This window comes from Myodes glareolus, chromosome 19 (assembly GCF_982192425.1).
Source record: "Myodes glareolus chromosome 19, mMyoGla1.1, whole genome shotgun sequence".
Lineage (NCBI taxonomy): Eukaryota > Metazoa > Chordata > Mammalia > Rodentia > Cricetidae > Myodes > Myodes glareolus.
In genome coordinates, this window is record NC_142044.1 from 3,020,376 (window position 1) to 3,044,091 (window position 23,716).

The 23,716-nt window shown below is 46.6% G+C and overlaps 2 protein-coding genes across 4 annotated transcripts in view; one reads left to right on the plus strand and one right to left on the minus strand.

Annotated features, from left to right (window-relative positions):
* Nucleotides 1–15,977, plus strand: part of Spag1 (sperm associated antigen 1) — a 54,588-nt gene extending 38,611 nt beyond the window's left edge. The window contains exons 14-19 of the mRNA XM_048457401.3: nucleotides 2,780–2,940; nucleotides 4,433–4,565; nucleotides 7,911–8,037; nucleotides 13,351–13,506; nucleotides 14,843–15,211; nucleotides 15,289–15,977. Of these exons, the coding sequence (XP_048313358.3) occupies nucleotides 2,780–2,940; nucleotides 4,433–4,565; nucleotides 7,911–8,037; nucleotides 13,351–13,506; nucleotides 14,843–15,211; nucleotides 15,289–15,420 (1,078 nt within the window). The 3' untranslated portion in view covers nucleotides 15,421–15,977. The remainder of the gene's footprint in view (nucleotides 1–2,779; nucleotides 2,941–4,432; nucleotides 4,566–7,910; nucleotides 8,038–13,350; nucleotides 13,507–14,842; nucleotides 15,212–15,288) is intronic.
* A 4,832-nt stretch (nucleotides 15,978–20,809) lies between these two features.
* Rnf19a (ring finger protein 19A, RBR E3 ubiquitin protein ligase) overlaps nucleotides 20,810–23,716 on the minus strand; it is a 41,262-nt gene continuing 38,355 nt past the window's right edge. For 2 of the 3 annotated variants that reach the window (XM_048457101.3, XM_085679106.2), the window contains exon 10: nucleotides 20,810–22,967. In XM_048457101.3, the coding sequence (XP_048313058.3) occupies nucleotides 22,271–22,967 (697 nt within the window). In that variant the 3' untranslated portion in view covers nucleotides 20,810–22,270. The remainder of the gene's footprint in view (nucleotides 22,968–23,716) is intronic. The other variant, XM_085679108.2, reaches the window with a different exon arrangement.

Sequence of the window (23,716 nt, forward strand, 5' to 3'; positions counted from 1 at the left end):
ACATAATGAGACCCTAACTCAAAAACTATTAACAATAACAACAACAACAATAATAATAATAATAATAGAATTTCCCAAGCTCTCTAGGTATGAGACACTGGCTTTTATTGGTTGTCTGTGGCTACACTAGACAAGACCCAGCCGTGGGCATCCCCGGGCTCCTTGATAGTGACCCAGTAGAACCAGAGAGCCTTACCAGGTGCCACACAGCACCTCACACTGCCAGTCACTTGCTCCCCTGAAGGCTGGGTTGCTGTGTGGTCTTCTGGTTCTCTCTACTTTAGGTGCTTTCTTCTAGGACGCACCCTGGCCCACCAGCTCTCTCCATCCAAGACTCTTAGGTTTCCTTTCTCAGTGCCCCACAACAGTGTCCATTTCAATTTTTGTATTTTTTTTGCCTTCCCTCCCTTGTGTATGTGTGTGTGTGTTTTACTAAAGCAAAACAGATTTATTAAGAAAAGGAAGCACAAACTCCCAAGCATGGATAGGCTCCAGGGGTGTGTGTCCTGCAATGCATCTCTTTTTGTGCATTCATTTTCTTGGCATTTTACTGGAAACTTCTTAAGGTCAGGGACTATGGTATAGCCCTCGTCATAGCTGCAGTGCCTTGGAAGGTTGATATCACAAATGAGGTGGTGTTGTATGAATGAGCGTGTTCTCCAACACGGAAAGCATATGCACATCTCTGTCTGGGGTTTTGCTTTTAATACGCCTATCTTCTACCTGGCAGTTTCCCCCTCTCTCTTTCTGTCTCTCACTCTTCCCTGTCCTTTTTGCAGTTATGGCATTGAACCTGGGCCTCATGCATGCTAGGCAGTCGCTGTCTTTCATCCCCAACCTCATGCATGCTAGGCAGTTGTAACATGAGGGGGCCGGCTTGTTGGGGTTTCCGTCCCACCCGGTACCCCACAGCTGGCATACCCCAAGGAAAATCAATCACACAGAGATCTCTATAAGTTATAAAGCTGATTGGCCCATTAGCTCAGGCTACTTATTAGTTCTTATAACTTATGTTACCCCCATTATCCTTATCTATGTTAGCCACACGGCTCAGTACCTTTCTCAGCTGGGCAGCTTACATCTTTCCTCTCCAGTGGTCTAGGCAGAACTGTGGAGGGAGCTTCCTGCTTCCCAGAATACTCCCAGTCTCTTTGCTCCACCTCTACTTCCTGTCTGGCTTTCCCGCCTATCCTGCCTGCCTGGTCAATCAGCGTTTTATTAAAATATGATTGACAGAATACAGACAATTCTCCCGCACCAGGCAGTCGCTGTCCTTCGTCCCCCATCCTGTAGAGATCTTCCAGGGGAAGTGTGGGAAAAGAGCATCAGGTTCTAGCCAGTTCTCAGGACTATCTGAGGTTCCGACAGGGAAGAGGGCCTGGTCCAAGGGTATGTCAGGTCTGAAAAGGTAGCTCTGGACCTCGCACATGAAGACCAGAATCTGGATCCCCAGAACCTGTGTAAATGCCAGGTAAGATGGTTGCGGCCTGTCATTCCAGCACTTGGAAGACAGGATGGGGTGTCTCCAGTGAGCGGCTAGCCAGACTCGCGGATAGGTGAGCTCTGAGTTCACCTGGGAGACCCCGCCACAACAAATAACAGTGAATACAGCTTATGGCAGCATTGGGCCTCTATGTGCACACATGCACATACATGTGCCCCTCACCACCATGGTATTTCAGGAAGGCAAACGATAGGCTGAGAGTTTGTGGCAATAGGCTGAATGGCGTGAGATGTGTGTGGGAGACCATGTTGGTTCTAATTTCTCAACTTTCTGTGTTGGCCTTTTTAAAAAATAAGATGAGATTTACACAAGATGAAACACCCTAAAGCGTGGTACCATGGCACCTAGTGAGCGCAGTAGTGTGCAGCTAGCCATGTCTTCTTGTTCCATCACCCCTGTCCCCACCAGGCAGCCACGCCCTTGCCTGCCTCCTGTGGATTTATCCATTCGGATATTCCATAGCAATAGAATCATAGACTACATGCTGTTGTGTTGGCAAACGTTTCTGCATTTTGTCCACGGTATTGACTTTCCTATGTCCTCTTTGCGTATGCACAGATCACATCTTTCTGGTTTTTATTTTTATTTTTTTATTGGTCTATCAGTTGATAGACCTAAGAAGCAGCGGCGTCCAGGGAGAAGCTGGCCTCATCGGTGCCAGCGGGGCTGTGCCTGTGTCTCAGCCACCACAGCTTGAACAAACAAACCCTGAAGGACGCCCAGCCTCTTTCCAGAGTAACTGGGGGCGTTTTCCTTCCCAGTTATGAATTTTAGCTGCATGTTTCACTTTTTCAAAAATTACAATTTTATTTTGAATAGAAAGTAATTTCTCTGGGCCTGGAGGCACATGCCTATAATTTGAGCTAGACAGGCAGGAGGGTCACAAATTCAGGGCTCCACTGGGCAGAACAGTAAGGCCCTTTCTCAAAACAGAAACCAAAAAATAAGAAGGACAAGAAAATGATCTAACTAATCAATGCCAGGCTTTTAAAAATCCCTGGGAAGCACTTTATAGGGACCGCATGTTTTTCGACGAGGAAGCACACTAAGACACAACTTGGTCAGTGTGATTCTTCTTTTTTGTTTGTTTCTTTTGTTTTTTTCAAGACTGGGTTTCTCTGTATAACCAACCTGGCTGTCCTGGAACTCACAAGAGATCCCCCCTACCTCTGGCGTCACCACCTGCCAGGCAGTCAGTCTGACTCTTGATTGAACCTTTACTAAGATAAGCACTGATTCCTTGATGTAACAACCGTTCGTTCGTTCTCTCTTTAGGATAACAAAAATCTTAATGGAGCTAGATGGACCAAAATGGCGGGAGAATCTGCCACCCATCCCTGTTGTACCCACATCTGAGCCACTGCAAGCCTGGCATCCTGCTGCAGAGACCCCAGACCAGGAGCCACATCCCAGCGGCTGCCCACCTGGCATCACAGGTGAGAAGGACTACCCCTGTTTCCTCCAAGAGCTACAGGTGTATTCTGGGCTAGAGCCTGAACTGAGTCGGGTTGGAGAGAAGACTCAGCAGTTAACAGTTAAGAGTGCTGGCTGCTTTCCCAGAGGACCCGGGTTCCATTGCCAGCGTCCACATTGCAGCTCACAACTGTCTGTAACTCCAGTTCCAGAGAATCTGGCACCCATAGCAAAACACCAATACACATAAAATAAAATGAATACTTAAAAAGACGATTGCCTGTAGGTAAGTCTGCGGTGCCTTTAAAATAAAAAAAAATTAAAAAAATGGTTCAGGGCAGGTGAGGTGTGTCAAAGGGCTTGTCATGCAAACCTGAAGGCCGAGTTCAGTCTCCAGAACCTGTGGGGGAGGGGAGAGCAGACTGCTCCAAATTGCCCCTGAGCTCCCTGTGCTTGCTGTGGCACAAATCACATCACACATACAAATAAATTCTCCAACGATAATATGCAAATACATAGTAAGAAAATTTGAATGCTGGGTAAATACTACACGAGGCTTTAAAAGTTTGACATCATTCATCAAATGTTTATTAAATTCCCAGCACCCATGTGATGGTTCACAGCCACCTGTAACTCCAGTTTCGGGGAATCAATGCCCTCTTCTGACCTCTTCAGGTCCCAGGCACATACATGGTACACATATGTACATCCAAAGTGCTCACACACGGGTGCTGGGAATTGAACCCAGGTCGTATGCAAGACAGCAAGTGCTTTTAACCAGGGAGCCATCTTTCCAGTCCCCAGGTTTTAAAGTTGTGCCTGTGTGTGAGTATGTATCTGTGAGTTCCGGTGCCCAGAGTCTGAAACACCTGCCACAGCGCTGGGAACCAAACCCGGTCCTCTGTAGGCCCAGGAAGTGTCCTTAGTCGCTGAGCCGTTGCTCCAGCCCCAGCTTTGTGGTCCTCCCATCTCCACCACACAAGAATCGGACTGCAGCCATGCACCACTATGTCCACTTACGGGTGACATCTGCAGCCATAATTCCAGCTTAATGCAATGTCTGAAGTACTTTATTACCCAAGCGCTTAAAGAGACAGCATGCCTTGCAATTACAGGAAACCGTGGGGCTTCTGACCTCACGGAAGCAGTCACGTTTGAGACCGCCTCACATCATCTGCTCACCTGTGTCCTGGTGTGTGGTTTGACTCTCTCCGTCTCTCACACAGTTCTTGCAATGTCTCCAGAATCCCAGTGGAGAAAAGAAGACACGCAACACGTGTAACACATTGCTTGCATTTTGTTCTCTAATCCGAAAGTAGCAGCATCATAATGATTCATATATTCCGCAGCATCTCCTCTCTAATGTTATGTTTATTTCTCTTTAGCCTAGCTCCTCGTCTCGTGGTGAGCAAGCACAGGACTTGCCATGGAGGTCTACCGATAATCGTTCTTAATATTTTATAGATGTACTTATGGGAATGTTTTCTCTATGTTTTTATTTTATTGGTCCCATAGATGAAAAAATGTTTCAAGCCCTCAAGGAAGAAGGAAATCAACTCGTAAAGGACAAAAACTATAAAGACGCCATCAGTAAATACAGCGAATGCCTAAAAATTAACAGCAGGGAGTGCGCCATATATACAAACAGGCAAGTTCTCTGTGACAGCCCTTCCGTTTTTTGATACCTTAGCTAAATAAAACTCATTGATTGCCAGTTTATGTAAAGCTTCTAGCCATCAGTGCACAAGCCGTCTTGGTGTTTCTGGAAGAGCTGGCCTGCAAGAGTTAGAGAGGGACTGGGAACAGTGGAGGGCTGATGCTATTGTCCTGATCTGGCCCTGCCCTGTCTGCCTGGCCAGGCTGCAGCAAGCTGGGCCTAAGCTCTGTCCAGAGTGGGAGCTGGGGCATGGGGGCAGGGTGAGGGGTGACCAATCAAAGCGCTTTTTCTTCTAACGTGCTACAGGAATGACAAGCCTCTCTTACAGGGTGTAGTAGGAACTGGTAGGCTGTTCTAGAACCATCTTTCCCACTGCGGCACTTGTGTTCACATCATTTCAACCCCTCCTCCCATTTAAGTCTTTTTTTTTTTAAAAAACACATGAGTGTTTTACCTGTATGAATGTATGTACACCATGTGCATGTGGGGTACCTGCAGAGATCAGAAGGGGGTTTGAAATGGTTGTGAGCCACCCTGTGGGTGCTGGAACTAGACCCAGGCGCCCCATGAGAACAAGGGCTCTTAGCTGCCCAGCCATCTCTCCAGCCCCTCCGAAAAATTCTTAGCTAGCTTCTTTGTACACATCCCTCTTGTGGCCACTGCTGGCCACACACGATGTCACTAAATCCAACAGACAGTTCCCACCCCTCTCCTTCAGCTTTTACCGAGCGGGCAGGGGTGGCTCTCAGGTTTCTCTGAAGACTCTTTAGCCCTTGGCTAGATGGCACGGAGCTCAGTGCCTGGTTCCCCTCTCCGCAGGCTTCCCGTTGCCCGGCGTCTTGCTGCTTGGAAGGTCTGGATCCCTGTTCTCTCCTTCTGCTCTAGCCCAGCTCATGCCTTCCTCATCTCCACTCTTATCCTTGTGCGTCCGGATCTGTTACCTGAACTTCCTTATTGGAGAAGCTGATCACCCTTGGTTCTTTTTTCCCAAGGAGGCAGTAACCTTGGGTGGGCCCACCTCTACTGCCCTCCTCCAGAGTGACTGTCAATCCCCACTTAGTCCCCCCTACACACACACACACACACACACACACACACACACACACACACTCACACTGTTATCTCTGACAGGTCTGCAGTGCCCTCTGCAGCATCCCGCCTTCTTTCTCTTCTTTGCTCATTCTCTGAGGTGTTCTCTGAGGTGTAGCTAGAGTGAGCGAGAGGACCTCCATCTTTTGCAGACAAGCTTCTGCTATTCTCCGTATGAGACGAGGCCCGGCGAGCAGGGTCCTTTGTGATCCGGCATGTCCTCTCTCCCAGCCCCACCTCTCTATTCCAGCCAGCGTTACTTTTCCTAGTTGACCAGCATCACGCTCTGCCCTGGGGAGGCTGTGCCCAAGCTGTGTCCTTGGCCTCCCTCCCTCTCTGTCCCTTCTGCCCAATGCCTTAGCGAGGTCACGTCCCCTTCATACGCCCACATGTCTACCTTTAACTTGACGTACTCACCTTCTGGGAAGTCTCTCTGATTGCTCTGCCTCGCTCTGCCCCACAAGACCTGCTATGGGTCTCAGCTGTGTGCTCCAAAGCCCTTTCCAGATTCTGTTAAGACGCTCGCTCCTTTTGTTCTGTTTCCCACCTTGTTCCTCCTTTTGGGTCAGGGTATAGTTTGTCCGCAGCGTCTCCCCAGTGAAGTAATTTCGTCTCCTGTGGGAGCATCTCAGCTGACTTCAGATGTCATACGTCAGTTAAGGCAACTGTGACTTAAAACAGACTTAAGGAGTTGGTGTTGATCCTTACTGGCTACTTTTCCTTCTTTTTAAAAATACTATATAAATGATTTTTTAAAGATTTTTTGTGTGTGTATGTGTGTGTGTGTGTGTGTGTGTGTGTGTGTGTGTGTGTAAGTATGTGGGTGTGTGCACTTCAGTACAGGGATCAGAGCAGGTATCAGATCTCTGGGAGTAGGAATAATGGGCAGTTATGAGCTACCAAGTATTGGTCCTGGGAACTGAACCCGGGTTCTCTGCGAGAGCACCAAGTACTTTTACACACAGCCAACCTCCCAGCCCACTGCTGTCCTCCTACCCACTAGCTGTCCTCCCAACCCACTAACTGTCCTCCCAGCCCACTAGGTATCCTCCCAGCCCACTAGGTATCCTCCCATCCCACTAGCTGTCCTCCCAGCCCACTGCTGTCCTCCCATCCCACTAGCTGTCCTCCCAGCCCACTAACTGTCCTCCCAGCCCACTAGCTGTCCTCCCAGCCCACTAGCTGTCCTCCCAGCCCACTGCTGTCCTCCCAGCCCACTGCTGTCCTCCCAGCCCACTAGGTATCCTCCCAGCCCACTAGCTGTCCTCCCATCCCACTAGCTGTACTCCCAGCCCACTGCTGTCCTCCCATCCCACTGCTGTCCTCCCATCCCACTGCTGTCCTCCCATCCCACTGCTGTCCTCCCAGCCCACTGCTGTCCTCCCAGCCCACTGCTGTCCTCCCAGCCCACTAGCTGTCCTCCCATCCCACTAGCTGTCATCCCAGACCACTGCTGTTCTCCCAGCCCACTAGCTGTCCTCCCATCCCACTAGCTGTCCTCCCAGCCCACTAGCTGTCATCCCAGCCCACTAGGTGTCCTCCCAGCCCACTGCTGTCCTCCCATCCCACTAGCTGTCCTCCCATCCACTGCTGTCCTCCCAGCCCACTGCTGTCCTCCCATCCCACTGCTGTCCTCCCAGCCCACTAGCTGTCCTCCTACCCACTAGCTGTCATCCCAGCCTACTGCTGTCCTCCCAGCCTACTGCTGTCCTCCCAGCCCACTAGCTGTCCTCCCAGCCCACTAGCTGTTCTCCCACCCACTGCTGTCCTCTCAGCCCACTAGGTATCCTCCCAGCCCACTAGCTGTCCTCCCATCTCACTAGCTGTCCTCCCATCCCACTGCTGTCCTCCCAGTCCACTGCTGTCCTCCCATCCCACTGCTGTCCTCCCAGCCCACTGCTGTCCTCCCAGCCCACTAGCTGTCCTCCCATCCCACTAGCTGTCCTCCCAGCCCACTAGCTGTCCTCCCAGCCCACTAGCTGTCCTCCCAGCCCACTAGCTGTCCTCCCAGCCCACCAGGTATCCTCCCAGTCCACTAGCTGTCCTCCCATCCCACTAGCTGTCATCCCAGCCCACTAGGTGTCCTCCCAGCCCACTAGGTGTCCTCCCAGCCTACTGCTGTCCTCCCATCCCACTAGCTGTCCTCCCAGCCCACTAGCTGTCCTCCCAGCCCACTAGCTGTCCTCCCAGCCCACTGCCGTCTCCACACACTGATCTGCTTCTTCGCCTCTTCTTGCCTTACGCCAGGGCTCTCTGTTACTTGAAGCTGGGCCAGTTTGAAGAGGCGAAGCTGGACTGTGACCAGGCGCTTCAGATAGATGGAGGGAATGTGAAAGCCAGTTACAGACTAGCACTCGCCCAGAAAGGACTCGAGGTGAGGGCTTCTCTGCCATTGTGTGTAAATTTCATCCTTGAACAGATGGAGCAGTATCCTGAATGTAAATGTCAGGATTATGAATTCACAGCAAGATTGAACCTGGTAGACACTGACCTGCTCGGAAACCTCGGAGCAGGCTTCCAGCTTTCACTATCGTCAAGGTGGATCGGGCAGTTTTTCAGTCCCCATCCAGCTGGACTGTAGTCCACAGGGAGCATTGACTACAGTTTCCCAGCTCTCCTTTCCGGAGGTATCAGGGAATGCTCACTTTAAGGGACATAGCTTGTGGCTGCCATGTTATTGTGTAAATACTTGCAAAGAAAAATTAGTAATAAAACAACAAAAACCCAACCACTAGCAATGACATTGGTCCCCAGCGAAGACTGCAGTTGGAGGTGGGGAGAGGAAGCATCCTGATGGCGCATGGGCTGCCCAGAGGATGCTGGGAGATGTAGCCAGGATTTAGACATGTGTAGTGGCCGGCACCCTGAGCTAGCTTAGCTGACAGTCCTGGCTGCAGCAGCCGTTCTCACAACACATGCTGAGGAAAGGGGGCTCCGTAGACTGTGTAAACATGCTTCTCCTCATGCAAAGCCTCCCAAATGGAAGCCTCTTTTCCTTCTGTTTCTTAAAGACAGGGTTCGAGTAACCCAGGCTGGTCTCACACTCCCTAGATAGCAGTTATAGCCTTGAAGTTGATTTTCCTGTCTCCACCTCCCAGGTGCTGTTCTGCATAGACATATGGGTTGGTGGTTGTTCCTGTGTGGGGGATGACGTTGTTGGGGACCTGTCAGTCACTGCAGAACGCATTTCCTGAAGTGTAGAGAGGGAGAAATATTACCAGGGATCCAGTCACTGCAGAACGCATTTCCTGAAGTGTGGAGAGCGAGAAATATTACCAGGGATCCAGTCACTGCAGAACACATCTCCTGAAGTGTGGAGAGCGAGAAATATTACCAGGGATCCAGTCACTGCAGAATGCATTTCCTGAAATGCAGTTTTTGGGGGAGAGGGACCTTATTTAGACAGGGTTCATTCTAGCCCGGGATAGTCTGGAACTCACTATAAAACCCAGGCTGGCCTCAAACTGGTGTTCCTCCTGACTCAGCCTCCCAAGTACTAGGAAGATAACTGGTATATGATGACTTCCACTGAACTTTTGTTTTTTTTTTGTTTCTTTGTTTTTTGTTTTGTTTTGTTCTGTTTTGTTTTTTTTCAAGACAGGGTTTCTACGTGTAGCCCTGGCTATCCTAGAACCCAGTCTGTAGACCAGGCTGGCGTTGAACTTAGAGATTCACCTGTCTCTGCCTCCTGAGTGCTGGGATTAAAGGTGTGCACCCCACTGCCCAGCTCCCACTGGACTCTTAAATGTCTTCTAGTCCCTCTTTTCTTCTTCCTCTTCCTCTCCCTCATCCTTTTCCTTTTCTCCTCCTTCTCCACCTCTTACTCTTCCTTCTTTCTTCTTATCCCTGTAAGTGTTGAAATTTCTTCTTGATAGGACAGCTATCACATTGGGATAGGAACCACCTAAGACATCTCATTACCTCTTTCAGAGCTCTCTCCAAATATGACTCCATTCTACTGTACTGTGAAATAGGACTTCCACTATGGATTGGGGGAGGGAGGAAGCAAACTGTAACAGCAGGTGAGCATCAATCCAAGGTTATTTGAAGGTAAAATTGGGAGGACAAAACAGTATAAAGTGTCTGGAGGGGTACATCCTAGGCCTCAGAGGTGATAATGGAGAAAAGCCATATTCAGAGCAGGGGTAGTTTTGACCTATTGAGTGTGAAAGTGCACTTTTAACTCCAAGCTTGTCACTGAATAGGAAATGAGGAGCTGTCTGTGAGCACAGGACCATCAGGTCTGTAGATCCTCATCCTGTGTGAGCACAGGACCATCAGGTCTGTAGATCCCCATCCTGTGAGCACAGGGTCATCAGAATCTGTAGATCCTAATCTCCTGTGAGCACAGGATCACAAGGCCTCTCTCATTCTTGCATCCTCTCAGTCTGCATAGATCCTGTGATTCCAATCTCCAGGACAGATGCCGCTGCTGGGGATCAGGAGAGGGTGGTGGCTGCCACCAGCACATGCTATGTTTATTCAATAACGCCCCCCTCTACTCGCTGCCTCCTTGGTAGCGGCCTTCTTTATGTGAGCCCCATATAAAGATTTCCTAGGCGGTATGAGACTCCTTCAACACTACTCAACCGTGAGCTTCAGGCCAAGGGCTTTGGGCCAGTGATTCATGCAGTTTATAGGGCCACACCTAGGGCAGGTAGCTCAGGCTGGCCCTCCCACAGATTGAAGGTCAAAGGCTCTGTCTAAGCAGAACGGGAAGTTTTTACTTCCTTTAGAGTGAATCTTAGCATGTCTGTGACAACACAGGCAGAATACATCAAGATGGAGTGGCTCTCTCCTTGATTATATCCCCTGAGCTTGTTTTTCTGGCTTGGTTCTGGCAGCTTATCTGTTCAGTAGGCCGAGGTCCATGCCAAGTGAACTTAATGTTAGACTCTACGGTGGCTGAGACTCTTGTGTGTCAGGATATGGGCTAGGACTGAAAAGTGTGGCACAAGGTGCCCTCAGGTGGCAGCGTCTCTTCTTGCATCTCCAAGCTGAAGGTCACTCAGAGCCTGCTGTCTAAACTGTCTTTAGGTGTATGATGTGTGTGCGCACAGACATGTGTGCACGTGTGTGCCAGTGTGCCAGTTCTTTGCAAGAAGAGATACCTACACGTTTGGCTTTTATTCAGAATTTAGCTATCTAACCGAGGGCTGATTATATACTAGCTGCCGTTGATTAGATTTAAGACATGGTTCCTGAGGAGCCATGTTTAAGTTTCCAGCAGGAGCCGTTGAGGCCCAAACTGTCAAAATAAGCAGCCTCTTGTAAGGTATTACTTTAACGTTTAAGCATGTCCTTAATAGTGTTACCATAACATGTGAGTATACCGTATCTTTAAAAGAATCCATATGTTAGCGTGTGCCACTGCACAGATTGTGGTCAGAGGCAACTTGGTGGCCTTGGCTGTCTCCTTCCACCTTCATGTGGGTTCCAGGGACCCAACTCTGCTCATCAGGTTTGTGTGGCGCGCACACACACACACACACACACACACACACACACACACACACACTTACTTGCTGAGCCACCTCACCAGCCCTATGTGCAGACCACCGTGTACAAGGGGAGCTCAGAGGATCACCCATGAGTTCCCTCCTTCAACCATGTGGGTCCTGGGGATCAAACTCAGTCAGGCTTGACAGCTAGCACCTTACCCATGAGCCATCTCACCAGGCTGATTGAATCCCCCTAAAAAAGGATTGTGAGCTTTGAGCAGCTCAAGAAAAATCTGTTTCCCTCCCACCCTCCCTTCTCCTTCCTCCCCCTCTCAATGTGTGTGTGTAGATGCACATGCCAGGGCACACACGTGGAGATCAGAGAGCAACCTCCATTGTCTTCAGCTCCTATCTACCATGTTTGAGACAGGGTTTCTCATTCACCGCCATGTACAGCAGGCTACTGGCCCCGCAGGCTTCTAGGTATCTTCCCATCGCTGCCTGCCATCCCTCGGTGGGCGTGCCCAGCAGGTGGGCGTGCCAGGTGTGCACAGCAGGCGTGCACGCCAGGTGTGCAGTCCTAGACACTCACTAGCGTGTGTTGTTGCACACGTCCTAGAGGATCTGAACTTATGTCCCTGCTCTAGTCTGTAGTTCTAGGACACGGCTGAAATGGCAAGAACGACATTGCAAGGTTTTATGGAACAAGAGTGTTAGAAAAGCTACCTGCACTCTGTGGCGCCTGTTATGGGTTAACTCGTTCATTCATTCCCTGTTGCAGCCTTGAGAAGTCTGGCTTTGATTGGGAAGTTCATCGTGCTTTGTTGCTCAGCGGGTTTTGGGCTCCTTGGCTCAAACTGTCCCCTTGCCTTGGCTTCCAGAGCAGCTAGGACTCTGGCTCTGCACCATACCAGCTTAGGATCTTAGCTTTCACCAGCAGGGACTGTGATGGTTAATAGTCACCATCAATTTGATTGGATTCAGCATTTCCATGTGTACTGGCTGGTTTTGTGTGTCAATTTGACAAAAGATAGTCATCAGAGGAAGGAACCTCAGTTGAGACAATGCCTCACTGAAATCCAGCTGTAAGGCATTTTCTCATGTAGTCATCAATGGGGGACGGTCTAGCCCATGGTGGGTGATGCCATCCCTGGGCTGCTGGTCCTGGATGAAAGAAATCAGGCTGAGCAAGCAATGAGGAGCAAGGCAGTAAGCAGCACTCTCCATGGCCTCTGCATCAGCTCCTGCCTCCAGGTTCCTGCCCTGTTTGAGTTCCTGCCCTGACTTTGTTCAATGATGAACAGCAATGCTGGAGTGTAAGCCAAATAATCTCTTTCCTTCCCAGCTTACTTTTTGGTCATGATGTTTCATCATAGCAACAGAAACCCTGACTAAGACACCAGGGAAAACATCTCTGAGCGTGTGAAGGAATATCTACATTAGAGTAAGGTGGGAAGACCCACCCTGAATTTGGAACAACATTTCAGGGACTATGGGTTTGGACTAAATGAGAAAGCAAGCTGAGCACAGACACTCACCTCTCTTGAGTTGGATGCAGGTGACAGCCGCCCCTGTTCCTGCTCTCACACCTTCCCTGGCCTGATGACTGTGCCCTTGAACTGTGAGCCAACTCTTTTCTTCAGCAGACGAGTGCCTCTTGAGCTTAGAACAGAGACGGTTATAGTGATGCAGAATGGGACCTGGTTGACTAACTCTGAGCCCTTTCCACTACAGTGGAGGTTTGCTGTAGTGTGGTGTAGCTGTCTCACTGTGGAGGTTTGCTGTAGTGTGGTATATGCCAGCCAACTGTCTCACTGTGGAGGTTTGCTGTAGCATGGTGTATGCCGACTGTCTCACAGCAGAGGTTTGCTGTAGTGTGGTGTATGCCGGCCAACTGTCTCACTGTGAAGGTTTGCTATAGCATGGTGTAGCTGACTGTCTCACAGCAGAGGTTTGCTGTAGTGTGGTATATGCCGGCCGACTGTCTCACTGTGAAGGTTTGCTATAGCGTGGTGTAGCCGACTATCTCACAGCAGAGGTTTGCTGTAGCGTGGTGTAGCTGACTGTCTCACTGTGGAGGTTTGCTGTAGCGTGGTGTATTCCGACTGTCTCACAGCGGGTACACCCATGCCCGCTGTGTGAGCAGACTGAGGGATGCCACCTGCACACACTGCACAAAGCACTGCCATCCAGGCTAACCCAAGACCCTTTACTCATGCTAACCATCCTATCATCATGTTTTTCAGAACTGCCAGGAAAGTTTAGCTGACCCCAGTCAGCCCTTAGCTGACCCAGGTGAGGCAAAGATGGGGCTGCAAGAGGCAACCAGGTGCCTTGATGCTGAGAATGGCACCGCATCTCCCAGCAAAGGAAGGGAGAGGAGGAGGATCGAAGTTCAAGAGGTATTTGTATTTCAGGTTCTTTGAAGGCACGCCACTGAGATTTTATACAGAATCCTAAGGGATATTCCTGTGAGTTCTACAGGACTTTTTTTCTTTTATTCTGATTGTCAATGAACACTTAAGCCAGTTGTGAAGACAGAATCGGCCTTCTAGTGTACCATTAGCTGCCATGTTTCTCAGCACGGGCATGGATACTGAGTGTCTGTGTTTTGGGGAGGTTCTTGTTTCAATGTCACCTCTGCCTGGCTGGTACCCTGGGAGCCCAACGCCATAGGCTTCTCCTTGGGGCAGACATGTGGAGATGACAGGGCTCATCCTCAGCCATGCAAGCCACTCCTGGTGGGGACATTCCCAGGCTGACATACTATTGTTGTTTTGCTTTGGTTACTCTGTAGACCAGGCTAGCCTCGAACTCAGAGATCTGCCTGCCTCTGCCTCTGTGTGCTGGGACCAAAGGTGTGCGCGGTCACTCCTGGCCCCTCATCGCTCTCTCTCTCTCTTAACTCTTCAATAATATGGGTTTTGCCAAGAGAGCCTGGGCATCATATACCTCTGTGACTCCTAGAAAGCACACTACTTGCTTTGCCATTCATGAACAATATCAGGACATAAGTTCCTAGACATCCGTGAATGCTGACACCCTATTTACAGCCTGACATTTCCAATGTGAGGCATCAGGTGAGGACTTTTTTCCCCTTTGAGCAAGAGAAAAACTGTTTTAAGAGAAATGAAAAATGTAGGCTCACTTTATTAAATGCAAGGGCATGAAGATGAATATAAAGTTAATCATAAAAATAGAACTTCAGTTTGTTTTTAATGTAGGTTAGTTTTTCAAACTCCTAAGAATACTTTTGTGTCCTAACTTCTCCTTCTTAAAGAAATTATCCATTTTATAACATTAAAATTTTTATTTTTAGCCATGTGGTGGCATATACTTTTAATCCAGCACTCAGGGGACAGAGGCAGGTAGATCTCTGAGTTAGAGACCAGCCTGGTCTACAGAGTGAGTTTCAGGACAGCCAGGGCTGTTACACAGAGAAACCCTGTCTCAAAAAAAAAAACAACACATTTTTTTTAACTTGGAATTTGACTGCTGGAATATTGTATGTAGCTCTCAGTTCACACTGTGAACTTGGCTGCTGGAATACCGTGTATAGCTCTCAGTTCACACTATGAAGTGAGACTGCTGGAATATTGTATGTAGCTCTCAGTTCACACTGTGAACTTGGCTGCTGGGACACTGTATGTAGCTCTCAGTTCACACTGTGAAGTGTGACTTGTGATGTGTGTGGCTGGCATTCTGTGCTATGACTCGGTCTACTTTTCTACTGTGAAGGTAAACGAAAGCAGTGACGAGGAGCCCGAGAGACCTGCAGAGGCCTCTGCTGCCTCCCTGCCTGCCGAGGAGGGAGTTGGAGATGGAGGCTCTGCAGAGCACTCCAAAAACCTCGAGGTCTCCAGGCCTAGCAACGCCTATGAGTTCGGGCAGGTCCTTCACACCATCTGCACCCAGAAAGACACAGAGGCCTGTGCACAGCTTTTAGCCATCACTGCACCCAGAGATCTGCCAGTGCTGCTAAGCAACAAACTCGAAAGCGACATGCTCCTCCTCCTCGTTCAGTCTCTGAAGAGTCACCTTGTGGCTAAGGACCCCTCGCTGGTGTATGAGCATCTCTTGTACCTGAGCAAGGCGGAGAGGTTTAAGGTGAGCAGCAAAATGCCTGGGAGGAGCCTGGCTTGGGGTTGGGTAGCTTTGAGCTCATGGGACTGTCCCTTTTCCAGATGACCCTGACACTAATTAACCAAGGCCAAAAGGAGCAGATGGCACAGCTGCTGGACAGCCTGTCACAGGCACAGGCCGACCGGTTCACTGCTGAGGACGTGCAGGTCCTAAGAAGGCAGTACGGGCTTTAACACAGGGCTGCTGAGTTCCCGACCCTCCAAGACAGCATTGCATGGGTGAAGCTACACCCAGAAGGATCCCTGTTTGGACTGTTGGACATTGTACTTATTTTTATATCCAGAATATATATACATATATATTCTACAATCTGGTTTTTATTGGTTGTAAATATTATCTTCTGTACTAGAGCCAACACATTTATATTTAATAACTATATTTGGAACTTAGCAAATTACATTCTAATTTGCAGTACACATTTTCTTCTAATGACCTACCAGTTATAAACTCAATGTCTTTAGTTCTTTAAAAGCAAATGTTAACAGTGATGATTCCATCACTTTCTATCCCCCAGATAGAAATAAAATTCATGTTATTGTCAGTTGAGATGAAATACAACACTCATATCTAGAAGATTATTATAGTTTATTAATTTAGAACCACAAGGAATTTATTTTTTCTAATATGAAAACAAACATTGCAATAAAAAGTTGCCAAAAATTCCAATCATTTTTTACTATGTGACTTCCCTTATTTAAGTACTGTGAGCAATAAAATGATCTGAAACAAAGCCAGCCTGCATTTGTATTTGTCACCCTGCCCCTTATCTCCCAAACATTCAAATGTCCCCATCCGATGTTTTGTTTTCTGCTTTATTGGGTATATATTTATTCCTTTACTGTAAAAGTGAAGGGAAAAAGTCATTATTGCTTCTTTTTTTGGGCTAAAGGTATTCCCTGTGCAATAAGCACTCAGGCCTTTGGAAAGAAGGTATATTTATTTATTCATTTAACGTGTGTGTGCCTGCATGTCTCCATGTGCGCCCCATGCATGCAGGCTGCCAAGGCCAGGGGAGAGCACTGGATCCTCTGGTCTGGAGTTAGAGATGATGTGAGCCTCCCGGTATGCGAGTCCTCAGCAAGAACAGCCATGCCTCCAGCCTCGACGCTCAGGCCTTAACCCGTGCACTGTCTTTTACTTCTGTGGTCCATGGCATTCTTTCTCAGGGGTATTTATTTCTTCATTTGAAAGTTGCTGTGAAAGAGTAACGCCATTTTCGTATCTTTTTTATAATTAGAGTATTAGGACTCGTCATGGGTTAAATGATTCTCTAGTCCTTAACTACACATTTCTCCTTAAGTTATTGTAACAGTAGACAGTGGATATATACATACATACATACAAGATGGCAGTCTCTTAGCAGTCTAGCATGTGTTGATGTCACAGATAACTAAGCTTGTTCAAGGACTCCCTGCGGCTGCTCACATACACACACCGCATGACGCATTTCTCTGAATATGTCCTCATCAGGAGTGGGGGTCAGGCAGGAAACAAAGGGTGAGACTAAAATGGGAACAACATACCTTGTAGCTTAAGGATTCTGTCTGCAGTAAGACAGTTAAGAGTGAGTTCTGGGCTGGAGAGATGGCTCAGTGGTTAAGAACACTGGCTGCTCTTCCAGAGGATCCAGGTTCAATTCTCAACACCCGCATGGCAGCTCTCAACTGTGTGTAACTACAGTTCTAGGGGATCTGACACCCTCACACAGACATACATGCAGACAAAACACCAATGCACCAATGAAATTTAAAAAAAAAGAACAGAAAAAGACTAAATTCCTGTTTGTCCCATGTTGATTTGACCCATCTGCACTGGATGGGCTTGATCACACGTAGGTGGGAGGGATGTGGGAAGGAAGTATGTCAGGATGTACCCTTGCCCATGACTGGATATAGGCAGGAGGTACACAGGCAGGAAATACGTCAGGCTATATGCTTGCCTCTGATTGGACCTGATGGGTTTGCCTTTATAAACCTCAGCAAAGTATGACTTGTCACCACTTCCTGGGAATCCTGGAATGGACCTGACCAGTCCATCCACCTGGCCAGTATTTAATTAAAGCTCACTTCAAATTTGGCTTTTAATTGTGGGCTGATTCTTGCCCAGCGGGATTAACACAGGCTGGACAGCGCACTCTCCTGGGAGGAAATGCGACCAGATGCCCAGAGCGCTTGCCACTATGACTTTCCAGCCAGGAGGCTACATTTTGGAACTGCCTTAAATTGCTTGTCAGGCAGTTTGTCCTGAAACAAGACAAGTAACTAGTACAGGACGGCTCCACCAGAGGAGGGACAAGACACATAGGATTCACTGGCATCTCATGACATCATTTTTGCTAGATTCCTATTCATTAACTTTTAGACTTCTGCAGAAATGTCAACATATCCACAGAGATTAAGCTAAAGGTTATAAAACACTTCATGACTGTTAGTGAGAATTTAAAAGCTCTGGGTTCATTTCCTACAACAGGAATTTACAGTGACAATCTATTTTACAACTCAGGTAAAACTCAACAAATCCTTGCTTGGGGTGGGATGAAGGGTAGGGTCAGAGATCAGGTCCAGTGTTCTACAGCTGAGCTGCACCCTCAACTCCAACTCACCGCTGTCTTTATTTCCTGAGACAGGGTCTCACTGAGTAACTGGCAAGGCTAGAGCTCACTCTGTTCAAGGCTGGACTTGAACTTAGAGATCTTCCTGTTCTGTCTCCAGGACAACACCACACCTGGCCTCAGTTTACGTGGGTAATGGTGGGAATCTGATACAGAGAGAAAGGTTGGTTCCTAAAGTTGTTGGTTGACACGTTCGGCAAATATGACTCTGTTGAGACCAGGGTCGTCTCAATGGCTTGTAACATTGATGACTTCTGCTGTGCAGAAAATGGGATGGCTATTCTTGGTTGTGAACTTGACTACATCTGGAATTAAGACCCAAGTGGGTGAGTACACTTGTGAGGGGTTTTTTTCCTTTTCTATTTTTATTGAGCTCTACATTTTTCTCTGCTCCCCCCACCCCCGACTCTCCCTTCCCCTTCAACCTTCCTCCCAAGGTCCCCATTTTCCCAATTTACTCAGGAAATCTTGTCTTTTTCTACTTCCCATGTAGATTAGATCCATGTATGTCTCTCTTAGGGTCCTCATTATTGTCTAAGTTCTCAGGGATTGTGGTTTGTGAGCTGGTTTTCTTTTCTTTATATTTGAAAACCACTTATGAGTGAGTACATATAATTGTCTTTCTGTGTCTGGGTTACCTCACTCAAAATAATGTTTTCTAGCTCCATCCATTTTCCTGCAAAATTCAAGATGTCGTTATTTTTTTCTTCTGTGTAGTACTCCATTGTTTAAATGTACATTTTCCTTATCCATTCTTTGGTTGAGGAGCATTTAGGTTTTTTCCAGGTTCTGGCTATGGCAAACAATGCTGCTATGAACATAGTTGAGCACATGTCCTTGTGACACGATTGAACATCCTTTGGATATACACCCAAAAGTGGTATTATTGGGTCTTGAGCAAGGTTGTTTTCTAATTTTCTGAGAAATCGCCACACTGACATCCAAAGAGGCTCTACCAGCTTGCATTCCCACCAACAATGCAGAAGTGTTCCCTTTACCTCACAACCTCTCCAGTATAAATTGTCAACAGTGTTCTTGATCTTGGCCATTCTTACAGGTGTAAGATGAAATCTCAAGAGTTGTTTTGATTTACATTTCTCTAAGGATGCTGAACATTTCCTTAAATGTCTTTCAGCCATTTTAGATTCATCTGTTGAAAGTTATCTGTTTATGTCTGTACTTCATTTTTTATTGAATTATTTGTTCTTTTGATGACCAATTTCTTGAGTTCTTTGTATATTTTGGAGATCAGATCTGTCTGATGTGGGGTTAGTGAAGATCTTTTCCCATTTCTCATTTTGTCTTGTTGAACAGGTCCTTTCCTTTACAGAAAAGCTTTTCAGTTAGAGGAAATCCCATTTATTGTTTCTCTCAGTGTCTGTGCTGTTTGGGTTATATTTAGAAAGTGATCTCCTGTGCCAATGTGTTCAAGTGTACTTCCCACTTCCTGTGCCAATGTGTTCAAGTGTACTTCCCACTTCCTCTTCTAGGAGGTTCAGTGTGGCTGGCTTTATGTTGAGGTCTTTTATCCATTTGGACTTGAGTTTTGGGCATGGTGATAGATAAATATGGGTCTATTTTCACTCTTTACATGTTAATATCCAATTATGCCAGCACCACTTGTTAAATATGCTTTCTTTTTTGATATTTTTTACTTGTCAAAAATCAGGTGTTTGAAGGTGTGTGTGTTAATATCTGGGTCTTTTACCTGGTTCCAGTGATCCTCTTGTCTGTTCTCATGCCAATACCAGGCTGTTTTCAGTACTGTAGCTCTGTAGAAGAGTTTGAAGTCAGGGATTGTGATGCCTCCAGAAGTTCTTTTATTGTACAATATTGTTTTGGCTATTTTGGGTCTTTTGCTTTTCCATATGAAGTTCAGTACTGTTCTTTCAAGGTCTGTGAAGAATTTTGCTGAGATTTTGATGGGCATTGAACCTGTAGATTGCTTTTGGTAAGATTGCCATTTTTACTATGTTGATTCTACCTACCCAAGAGCATGGGAGATCTTTCCCCTTTCTGGTGTCTTCTTCAATTTCTTTCTTCAAAGATTTAAAATTCTTTTAAAAGTCTTCCACTTGTTTGGCTAGAGTTACTCCAATATATTTTATACTATATGTGGCTATTGTGAAGGGTGTTGATTCTCTGATTTCTTCCCCAGTCCTTTTATCATCTGTGTACAGGAGGGATACTGATTTTTTTTTTAGTTAATCTTGTATCATGCTACATTGCTGAAAGTGTTTATGAGTTGTAGAAGTTCCTTGGTAGAATTTTTGGGGGTCGCTTATGTAGACTATCATATCATTAGCAAATAGTGAGAGTTTGACTTCTTCTCTTCCAATTTGTATCCTCTTGATCTCCTTTTGGTGTCTTACTGCTCTAGCTAGAACCTCAAGAACTATATTGAAAAGGTATGAACAGAGTGGACAACCTTGTCTTGTTCCTGATTTCAGTGGGATCCCTGGGAGTTTCTATTTAGTTTGATGTTGGTTGTTGGCTTGCTGTATATTGCCTTTAGTATGTTTAGGTATTTTTTTGAAATGGGAAGTAAATTATTTGAAATGGGAAGACCCACTTTAATCTGGATCTTCTGAGGTACAAAGATCCACCTTTAACCTGGGCCACACCTTCTGCTGGCGGCCTACATAAAGGACATGGAAGAAGAAAGTGTTCTTTTCAAAAGTGAAGTCCATCTCTTTATTGGCATTAAAGCCTACTTCCTTGGGATGCTGGTGTATACTAGAGACCAGCTGAGACAGCCACTCTCATGGACTGAACAGCTAACAGGTTCTTGAACTTTCTGCAGGTAGACAGTCATTGTTGTACTAGCTGAACCATAAATAAATCTCCTTTCTACAAACATATAGACTTATTCTATCAGTCTGCCCCTCTGAGAATCCCTCTGATACAGCAAATGAATCTGTTCTTATAAAAATTTCTGTGCACACACCAAATTCATTAGTATTTACATTTATTTCATGTATGCCATTTACACACTCATTGAACAAAACTGGAATGCAAACAAATGTACAAATACCTTATTAAGCATTATCAAATAAAATAACTGGCACTAGTGTTATATAAGCAAATGAATGGACGCAGCGCGGAAAAGGACGGTGAAAAACTGCAGCCCAGGGCATTTTCCTTTTTATCAGAAAGAAAATGCTCAGTAGCACCATAATGGTAATACTTAAAAGAAACACCTACAGTGGAGTATTGACTGCTGTGGGTCAGTCTGCTAGGAAAGTTCCATGGGAAGTTAACAGTCCAGGCAGTATTTTGGCCAGCTTCTGCTTGTGTCAGCTAAACATCCTCTGTAACAAAAGCAAAAGGAAACGAAGCCATAGACCTTTTGTATAAGCTTGGTACAAGCTCTGCATTGCTTTGAGTTCATGGTTGGAAAAGATATACATGTTAAAAACTGAGGTTATGTAATGTTACAATTACTAAAGCCTGAGTGTGTCTTTGGTAGGCAAATACTTTTTCAGCAAAGTTAATAATCACATTCATGTTTATCTATTTCCTTGTATTTATCTCTATAATCTGAGGTGACTAGAGAAGACATTATGGGAAATGATATAGCAAAATCCTTCACTAAACAGGCTTTTAAAACCCGGTCTCTCCCAAAGGCACCAAGAATCAAAGGGCACCGACTTCCCTTAGAGCAAGTGACTTTAGTGATGCTTGTGTCCTAATGGGATTTTATTTGTAGTTCTCTGTCTTTGTGTTGCTGTCAGTACATTTACTTACCTACGCTTATCTTTTTCCTCTAAAATGGCATCAACAATACAAGAGATATGCAACAGTACCAAGTATTTCTACTTCAAAGTTGTGCTAAAACTGCCACGATCTTGCTCAAGTGTCTAAGTATCCAAATGGTCACCAGTGGGCTGCATTAAGCTCTATATCCACATTGCATGTGAAGAAAGAAATGAAATTTAAGCTCAGTTATGAAGAGAGACGTCACAAAGAGGATCACATACTGAGTAATCAGCCAGGACCTTTCACATACCATCCCTTAGTGGTTTCAATAACATGTCACTAACCACTATCCCCAAGCCTCGATTTTCCTTAACAATGCAGAACAGCATTAGTATCGTATGATTATAAATTAAGCCAAATTTCTATCTAAATACACAGGTATGTGCATCAAGCATTGTTTTGTGACAAGAACACAAAATATGCTTTTTTCTTAAGTTATTATTCTCATAATAATGCACTTTTAAAGCCTTCATTTCATAATTTGGTAATTAACATCCACATGAAACACAATGCTTTGCTAAACATACAAAATGTATTTGCATTATGATTATGAAACCTGGCTTTTGCTGGTAACTTAAACCTAACAGTCACGCATGGCTCAACCAGCTCCAAACAAGGCTGTTCAGTGGTTATTACTCTGCAGCATTCTGGGCCTAAATTTCAGTCTGAATAGCTACTTTCAAGTCCACTGTCTGATGTGGGTGGTTGTTATTTGTCTCTTTCTGTCCATCACCAAAGCACAAGTCACCATTAGGCTTCAGCGCGCTTTTGTTGGGGCCGTGCTCCTCCGTGGCATGATTCGGCTGCGGAACGTCTGAGCAGGAAGCAGTCTTGGAGAGCAGAGAACTGCCGCACTGGTGTGGCGAGTTCTCCAGACGGTCATTCTCTACCTCGGGAAGGGTGCTCACAGTCGCAAAGCGGGCGTGACAGTCACTGGAACCATGGCTACACGATGTTCTCATGCTTTCTAAGTCTGAGCAGCTGAATTCGGAAAAGTGACTCGAGTGGGAATCCGCTACAGATGGCATACTGTCACTGAGGGACGGGGCCTCAAACTCACTCGAGTTTGTACTTTGCTGTTCCAACAACTGGGCATCCATGTCCTCTCTGGTCTCATTTATCTTCACGTTGCCCTTTTTCCTCAATTTACCACCTTTTGATTTTTTTCCTGTTGTTGCTTCTTTGGACCACTTGGTGGCACCAGATTTACCTTCAGGCAATCCACTGGATGACCCGCCAGTGTGGCTTCGGGTGGCACTGCCATCTTCCACACTGCTGCTCCCACTGCTGTGCCGGAACTTGAACGGCTTTGACTCAATATCCACTTGCACTTCCATGCTGTTTCCTTCTCTGGAACGAGAGCAACAAAGGTTCCGATGAGAGGAGGGAGGGGCTTCTCTATGAAAACACCAAAGCCTCAATACAGAAGCTTGCTGAACATGTCAGTGCAGGCTACATTCTACTAACATAAAGCTACATAAAAGAGGACTGTCTTTAGCCAGATGCCAATGGCACACACCTTTAATCCCAGCACTCAGGAGGCAGAAGTAGGTGAATCTCTGTGAGCTCAAGGCCAGGAGAGCTAGGGTTACAGAGTGAAACCCTGTGTCGAAACAAAACAAAACAGAAAAGACTGCCTTTGTCCCTTTATTGTTTTTTTGTTTGTTTGTTTTGTTTTTGGAGGGGGGAAGTTGTTTGTTTTTATATGCATATATATCCTGGCTGACCTAGAGCTCACTACGTAGACAAGGCTGGCCTTGAACTCAGAGGTCTGTTTGCCTCTGCCTCCGGAGTGCTGGATTAAAGGTGTACACCACTATGAACAATTGCCTTAATGTTTTAATTAAAAAATGCTATTTTATGTGTGTTTGTTTGTACCTAAGTGTCTGGACAAGCAGGTGACAGCAGAGGTCAGAAGCTGGCATCACAGGTCGAAGTGAATGTGAGCCACCTAACTGAGCACAGAACTAAACACAGGACGGCTAGACAAGGAGCAAGCACCCAACTGCTGGGTCTTCTCTCTAGCCTCTGAGTGCTTCAAGTTTTAAAATAGTAACAGGCACATTTACTGTTTTTCTGCCCTGGGCACGACCATGACT